The following is a 15,639-nucleotide window of genomic DNA, read 5'->3' as shown; positions in this document are numbered from 1 at the left end:
TTCAGAGAAGCTTAATGTTTTTTTTTTTTTTTTTTTTTTTGCCAGTTAAACAGCCATGTTGAACCTTTTAAAAAATTTTAATGAAAGCCAGTCTTAGTATGCAAAAGCATAACACTGGTGATTTTGCAGGTATTGTTTTTATTTTTTACATATGAAAGATTTCAAGATATTTTCTGTTGTTTTCCCAAGTTGATTTCTCAGAATACAAAGGAATGTATCTTTTTTAAGTACATGTTTATCACAGAGCTTAAAGAGCTGTAGATGACTATTTCCTCATTATTTGTTTCTTTGTGTTTTTCTCTGGTTTTAACAAAATTATGTAACATTTTGGAGCAAATATGCATAATAGTAAACCAAAACTTGAAGCTAAAATTGCAAATATCTGCACAGCGACAGTAAATTTTCCAGGAGAACTGACATAAGCTGGGATAAATGTGAGCCAGACAGCACAGAATATGAGCATACTGAATGTGATGAACTTGGCTTCATTGAAGTTATCAGGGAGCTTCCGAGCAAGAAAAGCTAAAAGAAAACATAAGGTGGATAGCAGACCAGTATAACCCAAAACAGCCCAGAAACCAAGAGCTGACCCTAAGTTACATTCAAGGATGATCTTTTCTCTATAATAGCTTAAATTCATGTATGGGAAAGGGGGGGATATTGACAACCAAAGCACACAGATAATCACTTGTATTATTGTTAAGGAAACAACACTGAGTCTTTGCTGAAGAGGCCCAAACCATTTCATGACATTACTTCCTGGAAGTGTAGCTTTGAAGGCCATTAAAACAACTATTGTTTTCCCGAGAACACAGGAGATACAGAGGACAAAAGTGATCCCAAACGTGGTGTGACGCAACATACAGGACCACTCAGTGGGCCGACCAATGAAAGTAAGTGAACAGAGAAAACACAGTGAGAGCGAGAAGAGCAACAGGAAGCTCAGCTCTGAGTTGTTGGCTCTGACAATAGATGTTTCTTTATGAAGATAAAACAGAAAAGATACCATTGCTGTTAATAACACCCCCATTAATGAGAAAATACAAAGCACAATTCCCATGATTTCTGAGTATGACAGGAATTCAACCAATTTTAATACACATCTGTCTTTGCTCTCATTCGACCAGTACTCCAAATCACAAGGAAAGCAGTCACTAGAATCTGTGAAAAATTATTATAATTTTTTTTTTCAATATAAAAGGAAACATTAGTGAATGGGGCATGCATTATAAAGCCATGTGACAAAGATTATTACACTTCACGCTCACATAATTTCATGAGAGTTAATATACTATTTACCTGTGCCATTACTGATTTCTCCATCTGCACAAGGGATACAGTCATAACAGCAGACAGGTCGTCCTTTTTGCACTGCCTTCCTAGTGCCGGAGGGGCAGCTCTTACTGCACACGGACACAGGCAGCTATGATAAAAAATACATGTCAAATAAAACCACACAGTAATACTGGTTTAAATTAGTAAAATTATTGATTTCTCACTTTAATTCTATTGCTTTTATACACATGTTGTCATATTTAACTGACTGTTATTCAGTTATTGTCCATTTCATGATTCAAGCAGTTATTTTACATGCCCTTAATAACTTCTCATATAATATACTTATGTACCTGTCCACTTTCCTCTGTCCATAGTATGTGTTCCAGATTGACCTGAAGACGTTGTTCTGAAGTAACGGAGCTGTCATAAAGGCCTACATGTTCAAACTGCAAACTTCCATCCTCAGCAGGCTGCCAGTTAACAAGGTCATATCTTGCCACTGGATCACCACTTTCATCAAAGAAGATTTCTTCACCTGTTTTAACAGTGAATCTCACATCCCTCATATACTTCAACACCTAAGAGGAAACATCAGGAACATTATTCGTATTTTAATTAGCTTCAATATGAACTAAGTGTCCGTCACTTACCATTTGTGGTGTAGGCCATACTCCTTTGCTGCTGTTGGCTGAGGATGTGATGTCTTTTAATACATTATGTAATGTATATGCAACAGCATACACTGCAGTATATACCTTATTTACTATTCGTAGCTCTGATACGTCAGTATATTCATTTTGCAGCTCAGCAAGTCTCTCTGAGCCAGTACAGCCACCACTGCCAATGTTCTTGAAAGAGCACTGAAAGGCTGTTTCCCAGAATTCTTTGAAAAGTTCATTTTTTTTATCTTGTTCAGGGTGCACATTGACTAGGAACTCATGCAAGCCCACAATTTTGGCATTTGCTATAGCAAAACCAATAGCTCCAGAAAGAAAACTGTATTCCTTTGTTTCTGCAAGAGTTCGAGAAGTAATCCAGGATTCACTGCCAACCCACTGCAGCCCTGTGATGTTGTGCTGTGAAATTACTTTCAGGAGGGGGAAAAAATCACCTAGTGCTATAAAAGCCACCACAACCCTGGTGGTGCCCTTTTTTATCACCTCTAGTGTCTTCAGAAACTGTTCTTGTGGATCATTGCTTAATATGGCCTCTGAGTATTCAATACAAACGCCCTCTTCTTTTGCAGCCTCCTCAAATGCTAAAATTCCATTATTACCATAGTCATTGCGACTCCTTATTGTGCCAACCCAGGTCCAGCCAAAGTGCTTGACAAGCTGAGCCAGCGCTCTGCTTTGGTAATAATCACTGGATATTGTTCTGTAAAAGGATGGATACCTTTTTCTGTTACTCAGGCATGCACATGTGGCAAAATGACTGATCTGCAATATAAAGAAGCAGTATGTAATGTGTTTACCACACATTTATTTATTTTTGTAGTCTGACTTTTTCCGACTACATTTCAGTTCTTCTTCCACTATATAAGCATTCTGCTACAATCTATGCAATTCAGTGTATTCTTCAACATTTGAATTGAAGAATATATTTTAAGCATATGTTCCAGTGGTCATTCATACTATGATTAAACTAACAAACAGCAGATAAGTTCTTACAACAGGTAAGCTGAATGGACCAACTACAGAAGCCAAGCCAATGGTGGGTGAGGATGTTGACTCTCCAACAATGGCATGAACAGCTGGTGGTCTAGAACAGGACATATCAGTCAAAGTGGCTTCATAACCATTCATCAAAGCAATGCCTGAGATGATTGTTTGAGCGATAGAGCGACATGAGTCATATATCTTATAGCCCAAATAAATACCAGGTAACAACTGTGTGCTGTTATTAATCTCCTCAATGGCAAAAATTAGTGTCTGAGCAAATTTAAATTCCCGAAGGCTTAAGCTGTGAAAAAAAAAAAAACACCATCAGTTGTAATACATAATCAGAGAGTTATATTTAGGAATTTCAATTTTTTGTAACATTGTATTGACCTGAGACATGTTATTGGCTCTGGTTTAGAAATGTAATTATGCATCTTTAGCAGGGCATTTCTGTGGATTGAGAAAATCGCTCCAATGTTAATGTCTCTTTCTGCAGAAAGTAGAGGTTGAGCAGGCTGACCAAGCAGACTGCAGACTTGCGCTGAAACTGGCACAAAGCTGCCATGTACAATGAACAGTAATAGCTGCAGTAACACAGTCCTCCTTGCCATGCCAGTATGCATGTGAGGTTGGATCCTCTGAGGCAAAACAGTGCTGCCTTTTATCATACCTTCAAATGCCCTTTGGGACATATTAAGTTCTTAACTCTATTTTGCTCATTGGACTCATATTTATTATAGAAGAAGACATATTTAGCGGGTAACACTTCAGAATACAGTTCCACCAATCCCTAATTAGTACTGTTCCTGAATAACTCATAAGACCCAAAGTAAACAGGTTAATAATTAATTAATTAATACATCCTTCCGAGGAAAGTACTAATTATTGGGATTTATATTTTAAAGTGAATATCTCAGTAACCCACAAGTAATGATTTAAATGTTACAACATCTAGCAAAATTAATTACTTTCCGGAACCTTACAAAAACCTCAAAAGTTTGCAACTATTTCACTCATTACTAGAAAATTATCATGATCTTCACTAGAATACTGATTTAAATAATTAGTAATTCCTTCTATAGAATTTGGTAACACTTCAGTCCTTACTAGTGGGTTACCATGAGCTTCATTTTAAAATTAATTATACATTATGGAATTATTTATATTAATTATGAACCTCTATACAGTAGTTCTTAGGGAGGTATAAAAAAAAGTTATTGATTAGTTAAAAGTGAACTATCACATTCAACTAAGCACTATAAAGTTGTGATTCATTAATCTGAATTCCTTGTTCGATACTGGCACCCACCAAATACAGAATGATCCTCTGACAATAGTTTTTGGTTCCCGTTTGTTTAGTTTGCATGGTGGTTAGTTTTAAATAACCTTCTCTAAAAAGTTCCCTAATGGTTATTTTAGGTTATTTTTATTTTTATTGTATTTTTATTATTTTGTATTATTATATATTTTTTGCTTTTCCAAACAAAAAATAATGTTCCCATAAAGTTGCAGGGAGGTTGTTTTTAAAATAACCTAAAAATAACTTCTAGAGAAGGATCCCTTATGGTTATTTTTAGGTTATTTTTGCATAAATAAAATACCGTTCTTAGAACGTTGCTGTCTGGGATCAGGCAGTTCCAGTCCCTGCCAATCAACAATGATCCCAGTCACCTGAGTATTAACCAGCCACACTTGCCACAAATTACATAATCCAATCACCGAAAGTATAAGAGCACTCACCCGCACCACAGATCCCCATCAAGCCTCCAACAGGAACAGTCTCTTCTCTCTCTCGTCTCATGAAGCTCTACTTGCCAGATGTAACGTATACTCACCTTTTGGTTTTACATTAATCTGTGTATTTGTTCTTCTGCCCTCAGGACCGCTGATCACCAGCTCTTTACCTGTGATTCAATGGTCGATAAAATCTTCTGTGATTCTCCTGAGTAGTTACTGGCTTCAGCAACTAAGAAGAAAGACAACGTTAGTGAACGATCTGTGACTGTGGCTTTGACGTTACAAGTACCTAGCGAACTTACCTGCCTGGATACTATCCATGTGACACTCAGAGTGCCTATTATCTTCACTGGAGATTCAACGATCACTTGAGGACACACATTCCCCACACTTGTACATATATCACTCAATAAATCACTGTTTTGAATTCACCTACCTTTGTCTCCTGGGTATGTCCTGACAGTTGCAGGGAGGTTATTTTTAAAATAACCTAAAAAATATTTATTCAGAAAGTTCCCATATATATATATATATATATATTTTTTTTTTTTACATACAATAAAAACATAAAATAAGGTTCCTATAATGTTGCAGGGAGTTTTTTTTTTTTTTTTTTTTTTTTTTTATAACCTAAAAATATCTCATACAGAACATCTCCTAAAGGTTATTTTTTTGCAACCATAAAATAACGTTCCCATAAAGGCTTTTTTTTTTTTTTTTGCTTATTTTTAAATAACCTAAAAATAACTTGTCAGTACAGTGCATGCTTTCAGTACCATAAAATACATTTAAAAATAAAATTAATAAAACAACAGAATGTTCCCTAACGCTTATTTTCTGTTTTTTTTTATAACCCTTTAAAACTATGTTTCCAATGAAAATGTTGCAAATTTGAATGTGTAACCCAACAAACACCGAATGTTCCCCTAACATTCCCATTAGGTTCCCATTTGGTTAATTTTGGGAACCAAATAGTCAAGTCAAGTCACCTTTATTTATATAGTGCTTTAACCTATTAAATGTCACCCCGTCCCGTATACGGGACGCCTTTGTTGACTATACTATATTACAATCAAATTTAATCTAATCTTGACAAACTATATATCGTTGGAAAGGTCTAAGACTCCCAAATATATATTATACCAATATTTTTTTTTAAAAATTATGTAGGAAAAGTAATAGATCAATTTATGACAAGAGTGCACCCTCAAAAATCTACATTACAAAAGGAGTTTTGACCTTTGTTTAAAAAAAAAGACTTCCTCGTTGCCTTTTTCTCTATCACATTTTAGAAATCATCAGAAGTTATATATCACTTGAAAACATAAAATCTCAAAATTCATCCTTTAAAACCCATTTTAAAATCAGACATCGCATTACCATGTAAATGGCACATCAAAATCATGTTACACAATGTTACAAAATGTTTTAAGTCATGAAATATAAAAATTTAGGTTTGTATCATGCACATTCAAGTCTATCTTCAAAAACGTGAGTGACAGTTATCAGGTTAAACAAAATACATTGCATCAAAGCAACTGAAAAAACATTCATTAGGTAAAAAATAGTTAAATAATAGTTAAAGGCAAAAATAAGCAAAATAATAGTTAAAGGCTGTTCATCATTGAATTCAGTGATGTCATCTCTCTTCAGTTTAAATAGTGAATGTTCTAGGAACTGTCACAACTTACACATTAGGAACACAGGAACGAAGGAGCGAGGAGACAAGGAGTAAATAAATTAAAATAATTTTATTAGCAGCATGCTGGGGATCACAGGACTGGAGACATCAGGAGAACAGAATGACTTATAACGGCAGACAAAGAGCTGGAGACAGGACGCACTATAAATTCACAGACACCAATAGGGAACAAATTAACCCTTGTGTATTGTTCAAATTCACTACCCTTTCGAGTTGTTCGTGGATGAAAACATCCACTCAATTAAACTGCTGTAAAAATTTATCAGATTCATATTTTTTTCAAATTGTTTTGCATAAATCTGTTAATCAACTTCAGTCCTGATTAAAACTACCAAATGTTTAAAAAAAAATCCAAGAATTTAACTCTTTAATTGCCAAGTTCATAAATGATGTCACTGGTTTGGGGGGAAAAAACACACAAAATGACTTATTTTTAATATAAAAGTAATTGTGGCTCGATTTTTTTTTTACTTTTTATAACAGTCTTGGGCATGTCAAAGATTAGTAGCAACATTGGCTTTGATGCATTTTTAGTCTTTGTGCAGCATTAGATTAAAACATTTTCTCCCTAATTAGTTGTTGGTGGCTGTTTTTGCCCCATTGACTTCCATTATAACAACATTTTTTGATTGCAAAGCCATGACACCATATAATCATGCATTCTTGATTGTTTGTGGTTTTCCCTTTTGGGAAGAGGTAAAATAATATATTTTTACAGTTGATCACTACGTGGGACCATTAACCCTTTAGATAGGCCTGTGCAAAAAAGGGCTTAGTTTCTGGCTTGTATATGGAGTTATATGGAGTATAACAGCAAATTATAGTGTTTGTGTGTGTGTGAGATTCTTGATTGTTGGTGGTTTTCCCTGTTGGGAAGAGGTAACATTTGTTATTTTTACAGTTGATCTCTAGGTGGGACCATTAACCCTTTGGATAGGCCTGTGCAAAAAAAGCTTAGTTTCTGACTTGTATATGAAGCTATATGGAGTATAACAGCATATTATATTGTGTATATATTGTGTGTGTTTGAGAAAGAGAGAGACAGAGTGTGTGAGAGAGACCTTTGCGCACTTACCTTGATGTATTTCAGAAAATCAAAATGTACACCTCAGCTCTCAGAACTACATGGAGTAAACAAAAGTGTATTTATGCACCTGCTGCCTTTTAATGGTGGTGAAAGTATTTGGTTGTTAAGTGATGACGTAAGAAGTGCTGTTTCCGGTTCAGGCCTCAACTCGCTTCACTTGAGAATATGACCTCAGCAGCCGTTTATGAGCATTGTTTATTCATATTGATAATTTAAGCTAAACGCTTTCAAACTTACGATCTACACTACAGTCTCCGTGCTCACAGTGTCCCAAACACAAATAATTTTTATGTATATTTTTTTATATTTATATTTTCATTGTCTGGTACTTTTCGGCTACTACTTTGGCATCTGATACTTCGGTATGGAGTTAAAGGTTAAGATTATAACTTTTTCGCTAGTATTCTATTACATTGTGAGTTTATATTAGCACCTTTTGTTGTTTTCTCGTGGTAACTGATTTGCGTTTGGACACGGAAGCGCTGCTACGTGACGTCAGAATTAACAAGAGAATAGACTAAACAAAAGCACAGTACATGGATTTAAACACTTGCATGGCATCGTGCTGATCATTTAAAGGTGAGAAGAGCAGCAAGCAACTTGTACCAAAGTTTTAGAAATGATTATGTAGCGTGACCCCTCCAGCGAGCTGTAGCTTATTTGAAGTTGGTATTGCATTTTGGTTCATAATACATTGTTCATAAATTTAATGCAAAGTAGATTTTTTTACAGGATTTTAAGGTTTTAAACTGGCTTTACCATCAAGAAAAGACGAGCATTTCACATATAGGCCATCTGTACTTTTCACCATCAAAAGGCAGCATGTGCATAAACACACTTCTTTTTTTATTGTTTACTCCATGTAGTTCTGAGAGCATAAGGTGCATATTTGAATTTTTTCCGGTACTGTACATCAAGGTAAGTGCACAAAGGTCTCTCTCACACCCTCTCTCTCTCTCTCTCTCTCTCTCTCTCTCACACACACACACACACACACACACACACTTTAATTTGCTATTATACTCCATATAACTCCATATACAAGCCAGAAACTAAGCCTTTTTTTGCACAGGCCTATCTAAAGGGTAAATGGTCCCACCTAGTGATCAACTGTAAAAAATGACAAATGTTACCTCTTCCCAACAGGGAAAACCACCAGCAATCAAGAATCTCACAAACACTATAATTTGCTGTTATACTCCATATAACTCCATATACAAGCCAGAAACTAAGCCTTTTTTTTGCACAGGCCTATCTAAAGGGTTAATGGTCCCACCTAGTGATCAACTGTAAAAATATTTTTTTTACCTCTTCCCAAAAGGGAAAACCACAAACAATCAAGAATGCATGATTATATGGTGTCATGGCTTTGCAATCAAAAAATGTTGTTAAAATGGAAGTCAATGGGGCAAAAACAGCCACCAACAACTAATTAGGGAGAAAAAAATTTAATCTAATGCTGCACACAAACTAACAATGCATCAAAGCCAATTTTGTTTCTAATCTTTGACATGCCCAAGACTGTGATAAAAGGTAAAAAAAATATCCAGTCCACAATCACTTTTTATATTGAAAATATGTAATTTTGTGTGTTTTTTTTCCCAAATCAGTGACATCATTTATGAATTTGGTAATTAAAAAGTTAAAATCTTGGATTTTTTTCAAACATTTGGTAGTTTTGATCAGGACCGAGGTTGATTAATAGATTTATGCAAAAAAATGTGAAAAAAATATTTATCTGGTACATTTTTATAGCAGTTTAATTTAGTGGATGTTTTCATCCACGAACAACTCAAAAGGGTAGTGAATTTGTCCAGAGTGTACCGTTGAGTTTTTAAAAAAAATCAAAGCATTTTCCCAAAATATGGGTCAAAATAAGATTTGTCACCAAAAATCATTCCATTAGCTCAAACACAGAGAAAGTTGTGGCCAAAATAAGACTCAACTTTACCCCTAGTGGACGAAAACGTACGTACGTACGTCTATCCTGTAGCCTGGTTATGAAGATGGGTGTCTCCTAGCAGTGAGGTCCATACCAGCTAAGATTTTGGAAGCCTTAGTGATCTGAAACAAAGAAGACGAAAGCCAGAAGGTGTGCAGTAATGTGCTCATGCTTACAATGGGGAGGAAGGGTTGCGAGCCATTGAGCATACTTACCGAGCAATAGTGCCATATATATATATATATATATATATATATATATATATATATATATATATATATATATATATATATATAATTCAGCACAAGTTTCTATAAATATAGTTCTCACTCTCTCAAGTCTGTCTGTACACAGTAGCATTGTCTGTACCTCTGTGTTTTCTACATTTCAGGATGAGGTTCACAGAAACTGAGATGGATTATTATTATTTTTTTTATTTTTATTTTTTGGTTTCTTTAAAAAAAGATATACTGCTTGTAACTAATGGCACTATAATTAGTTTATTTTATCAATAGGCCTAAATATTTTTATTTTTGTTCTGTTTTGAATAGATGATTTGAAAGTGAGGGAAAATAAAATATGTACAGTGTTTATAGTTTTTAAGTTTCTTTACATTTGTTTTATTTATCAGTATTTAAATTATTTCTGAAATTAATAGTAAAATGTTGCTTATACACCAATGCAACTTGTGTTTTTTTTTCCTGACCTGGTGCAACTTAGCCCTATATTGTGCTTTATTAAACAAATGTATTATTAAAAATAATGGGGATCATTTAAAAAAACTAAATGAATAAAAAAACAATCATATTATGTTCATTATACTCCAACCCACAATAATTTTAAGCCTTAAAATCTTGTAATTCTGAGGGTGTCCTTGAAAAATCTTCTCTGCTAGGGTTCCCTGGCACCAAAATGTTGTAAATGTCCTGTGCTAGTGGACAGGCATCCATATACCACAGAGTCTGGTGTGGAAGGAGGAACTGTCGTCACAACAGCTCTCTGTCTTCACCAACTGCCCTGAAACACAAGGGGGGGGAGTGAAAGGGGGGGTGAAATGCTCGTTTTCACTCAATATCCTGTTAATCTTGCGTACTTATAGAGTAGTACTGCATCCTTCATAACTCCAAAAAGTCTTTAGTTTTATAATATTTATAAGAGAAAGATAGTCTGTACCGTTTATTCCCGGAAAAACAAGAGCGGCTGGGGGCGTGACATGTGGGCGGAGCTAAATAATCACAAGCTTTTGCGTTGAGAGCGTGTGGAAGCTGTGACATTACCGTGAGGGAAAAACCATCATCCCAAACAAACCATGGCTAACAGTCAGATTCAGCCGTATATTTATGATCCAGAATCAGATCCCGAGGCTGAAATTGAACAAGAGCAGCGGCAGCAACGACTACAGAAGGACGTCTCTATGTGGTATGTATTGAAACTGTATATATTTGCTTAGCGGTTTTGGAAAATGACTAAGTTCCACCCTATGTAGTTTTTTTTTTTTTTTTAAGGTGTACATGTGGAAAGTGCAGTTTTATGACAACATCGCATGTTGTTTACTTGATGTGCTTACGCGCCGATAGCTAAGTTAACAACACAGAGATATTTGAAGCAGTTTTACTCACCGCCTGTGGTACCAACACATGGTCATGACCCTTTTTCGTTGACACTGCATTATCCTTAAGAAATAAACGATATGCAAATCTGGCTTCAAACTGGGCCTTGTTTGTAAAACAAGCATCTTCGAAATGCAGGGAACAAACAAAAACACTTGCACAACTCCGTTAATGCTCTGTAAAAATAAACTCCATCCACTGGTCCCTTAAACGTACAATATGGAATTTTTGTCCACCAGGGGTCACTCAATCAAAACAATAACATAAGACGTACTTTGATGACGTCGGGAAAGAGCGTAAGGCTCATGGGAGTTGTTGTTCACTGGAACATGCGCTCTGTCGCTCCCTATCATTCCTCACTCATTCTAACTTAGTATTTTGACAATCACGTCTTTTCGAACGGAGAGACGGTTTCAACGGCAACAAAATAAACAAACGTTACCGCGCATGAGCACTTTTGTGGACCTAACTTAACTTCCAGTAGACTTCCAAATAGAATCAATAACAACAGCCAAGTCCCTCTAGAGTAGATATTTTTTGATAAAAAACAAAATGTTTGCTGCGTGGATCATGTGGACTTAATGAAAATGCAAATTCATTATTTGCCAACAGGAGATGTTTTAAAGCATAGACATAAAGCGCGAGAAATAGAGGTTTCCCCAGTAACAGCTGTAAACGAAGCAGAGCTGGTACGCTCATACGCTGCTATCAGGCATATAACATGCAAATTCCTTCCTTCAGAAATACAGCGATTATAAAAACACCTGTGCCTCGCTTTGATATTTAAACATATAAATGTAAGGAATTATTATTATTAAACGTGCAGTACTTAACGTTACTCAATGAAGCCTTTTTGAAAAAAGACCAGTTTTAAAATTGTGGCGAGTCTCCAAAAATAAATAAATGTATGGGAAACACACCCCGCAGCACAACCACCTGAGCCCAACTTCAGTCTACCCATCATCTTGCCTTTAACTGCGTTTGTAGAAGGCACTGCAGCCAGACCGATATACACAACACAGACCGGAAGTTAACTTAGGTCCAGGCGTGTGCGCCCGATGAAACCGTCTATATGAATTATGAGACCCCTATCAAATCAATATTCCATCTAGCTAGTAGTAATATATGTTAAAAAACACGGTCGCCTTTCGTTAATAATTATAATTACGTTATACTATGATATCGAACAAGTTAGAGAACTGCATTTGAAGCTACTTTATTCAGCTAGATATAGAACAAATGTAGATTTACATGAGAGCTAGTCTGTCTGCGTTTTACACAAGACATCATCGTTTCACAAAATATACGGATAGATACAGTTAGCTGAATGGATGCATACCTGTTTATCAGAGAATGCAAGCGAGTTCGGCATCTCTCTGTAGTTTCAGCTTGTCACGAAGCTCTCTCTATCTTGGAAATGCAACTCCAATATTTACCCGTGTCTTTTTTCTTATCTTGTCCCAAAACCTTCTCAGGTCATTTATTTCACCCGTACGTTTGCGCTTCACAGAAAGCGCAGGCAAAGCATAATCATGATCCATAACTTAGTTATTGATTGAGGTTTAAATATGAATATAAACAATATAAATATAAAATATAATAGTCTCGATCAAGGCTACTACTTTTTCTTCTTCGTCTCGTCTTTGTTTCGGTTCACCTTTGTATTTGGCAGTTCCGCAGGAAGTTACCGTGCCGTGTCTTCTAATTAAACTATAATTTTCTCCGGATTTGAAAGTCGTGAAAACTGTCGGGATGATGTAAGTACACAACTAAAAAATATATATAACATAGATATAGTGATTTCTGCTATTTTTAAAGCAGAAAAATTACATCTTGCGCCTTTAATGCTGTTTTTTTTTTTTTTTTGGTAATCTGTGCAGGGTTGTCTTGCCCTGGCAATCAAAAACACACTTCTTTTGTGACATTTCGCTCTCTCTCTGATCAGTGAATTGCTTTGCTCTACAGGAGCGCGCGCTCTTCTGAGAGAAGTGCCCTTAGGACCCATATAAGGAAATTCCGCTCCATCTAACGTCACACAGACCCATACTCTAAAAAAAACTTTCCGAAACTTGTGACAAACCGGAAGGAGTATTTTTGGAACAAAAATACTCCTTCAAACGTACAACTTAATTTTTTTAACTTTGTCCATGTTTAGCATGTTTAACTCTTTAACAGTGTAAAAAAACTCAGTATGCATGAAATAGCATTTCACCCCCTTTAAATATAAATGATTATCATAAATATAAATATAGCTTCACAATGCTAATTTTTACCTCTGTGGTGAAGATATGATCAGAAAATTCTGCCAGACTGATTTTTTTGTCTTTAGTGAATAAAATATTTTTTTTTCTACCAAGATGGCGGCGCATCCACACGCAGTGGCTTCTCTCTGTCCCGACAGAACAGTGTTTTCGTGTTTTATGTCTTGTGAGTCACAGTGTTGTACGTCGTCATCGCGTCTACCTGTCAGTAAGCGCGTATACAGTCGTGAGTTTCTGCTCAATGTCGGCAGAACCGCATTTTTACAGTTAAACTCCACGCACATGGAACAGCTACGGGATCTCGGTCTGCTACAGAGGCCTTCACCATCACCGACCCCCACTACTGCATCTCGCCCACAGCGGAGCCCACATGGAAAGAACCTATATGTGGATATATACACATATATGAAACCTATATGCAGTGTATATGCACATATAATGCTGCATATATGCACATATATGATAATATAGATGCTGCATATATGCGCATATATGCTGCATATATGTGCATATATGCTGCATATATGTGCATATATGCTGCATATATGTGCATATATGCTGCATATATATACTCCATATATGCGTATATATGCCACATATAGGCAAAATTGAGGTGCATATATGTGCATATACAGGAAATATAGGTCTCCTGTATTGCTTCTTCATATCCACATATAAGCCCTATACATACAAATATGTCTTCTATAAAGGTAATGGCAGGATCTGGTCATTTTGTAGCTCATATCCCATTTTTGACTGTAATACATGATGCCTAGCTCATATTTTCTATTATCAAGGCAAAAACTAAGAATTAACGAAAAAAATTATGCAAGAACTTATGTATGTGCGAACATGTTGGTATCACATGTAATTGACATGTCATTGAATTTAACTATGGCAATATATTAACATGATATACAGAGCCGGACAGTAATGGAGTACATTTACTGGAGTGCAGTACTTAAGTAAAATTAAGTATGTATCTCTGTGGCTGTAATTCTGCCACAGAGATACACTTAAAACGGAGAAGAAGACATGGATTTGCTGTGCGTTGTACACAAACGAACATGGAATAATACATTTATTAATCCGTGTTAATGTTAGCGTTCAGTGTTTGTTCATGTTTTTGTTGCTGTTACGTGATGTAGTGGTGTTTTACTAGGGGCGAGACGTGGGCTGATGATGCCATATTTTCAGAAAATGTACGGATTCGCAGTCGAGACGAAATTTAAAGGCGGCGTTTTGAAATATATCCACTCTGGGACCCAGTTTTAAAACATCGGTTTCACTCTTCCAAAACGCCAGATCCATGTGGACGAAAACGCCTACCTGCTTAAAAAAAAATTGTGCGCCGAAAAAAAAAAAAAACAGGAAAAAATAAAAATCTCAGACACGCTATCAAACGTCATTGGATAGTGCAGGAAGGAAGAGGAGGAGGAGGCGGGGGAGGAGGAGGATGATGAGGTGCGCCATGACAGACCTTCAAAGAATAATAAAGATAATGTTTTTTTCTGTTCAGTTTTTTGCCTTATGTTTGTTCTTGTACTATTTGATTGTTCTTGTAAATACATATTATACATTTCTATATTTTGGACTTTTATTTATGTTGCCTAGCAGGTTTTTTGTCTTATTTTTGTTGTTGTACTATATTTTTTGTTTTGTACTATTTGATTGATCTTGAGTAAATAAATAATGTACATTTCTTCATTTTGGACTTTTATTTATGTTGCCTAGCAGCTATGGATTTTAATTTTACTATTATAGGTGAACATATAGGTACATATATGTGCATATATGTACCTATATAGGTATATATATGCACATATATACTGTATGTGTACATGTATGTGTAAATATATGTGTGCATATGTACATATATGTGTGCATTTATCTACATATATATGTATATATATATATATATATATATATATGTACATATATATATATATATATATATATATATATATATATATATATATATATATATATATATATATATATATGTATGTGTGCATATATGTACATAAATGTACATATGATATAGGAAAACTGACAATTTTATATATGTCACATATATTAAAAACCTATATCAAAACCTATATTGAAACATGTTTATATAGGTTTTTTTCCATGTGGGAGGGGCCACAAGCGGTGTGAGAGGAAGCAGAAGAGGCGTAAGCGTGGAGGTATCCGGGCTAGGCTAACGGCTAACCCAAACAATCCATCTATCCCCACCAACGTACTGACTAACGTACGCTCGTTGGGCAATACACTGGACTACATTTGATTACTACGCTCAACTCAGAGGACTGTAAGAGACTGTTGTGTTTTTATGTTCATGGAAACATGGCTCAGCAACAG

General features: G+C 35.6%; 1 protein-coding gene across 1 annotated transcript; it reads right to left on the bottom strand.

Annotated features, from left to right (window-relative positions):
• Positions 1-265: 265 nt before the first annotated feature.
• Positions 266-3,550, bottom strand: LOC127977362 (extracellular calcium-sensing receptor-like). Its single transcript, XM_052582235.1, has 6 exons — positions 3,330-3,550; positions 2,949-3,240; positions 1,929-2,717; positions 1,629-1,856; positions 1,300-1,423; positions 266-1,161 (listed from the first exon to the last, which is right to left on the bottom strand). The coding sequence occupies exons 1-6, from the start codon at positions 3,548-3,550 to the stop codon at positions 266-268; spliced, it is 2,550 nt and encodes an 849-aa protein (XP_052438195.1).
• Between the last annotated feature and the right edge of the window lie 12,089 nt (positions 3,551-15,639).

This window comes from Carassius gibelio, chromosome B18 (assembly GCF_023724105.1).
Source record: "Carassius gibelio isolate Cgi1373 ecotype wild population from Czech Republic chromosome B18, carGib1.2-hapl.c, whole genome shotgun sequence".
NCBI lineage: Eukaryota > Metazoa > Chordata > Actinopteri > Cypriniformes > Cyprinidae > Carassius > Carassius gibelio.
The sequence above is the reverse complement of the archived record's forward strand: the minus strand, read 5'-3'. Positions and strand labels throughout refer to the sequence as shown.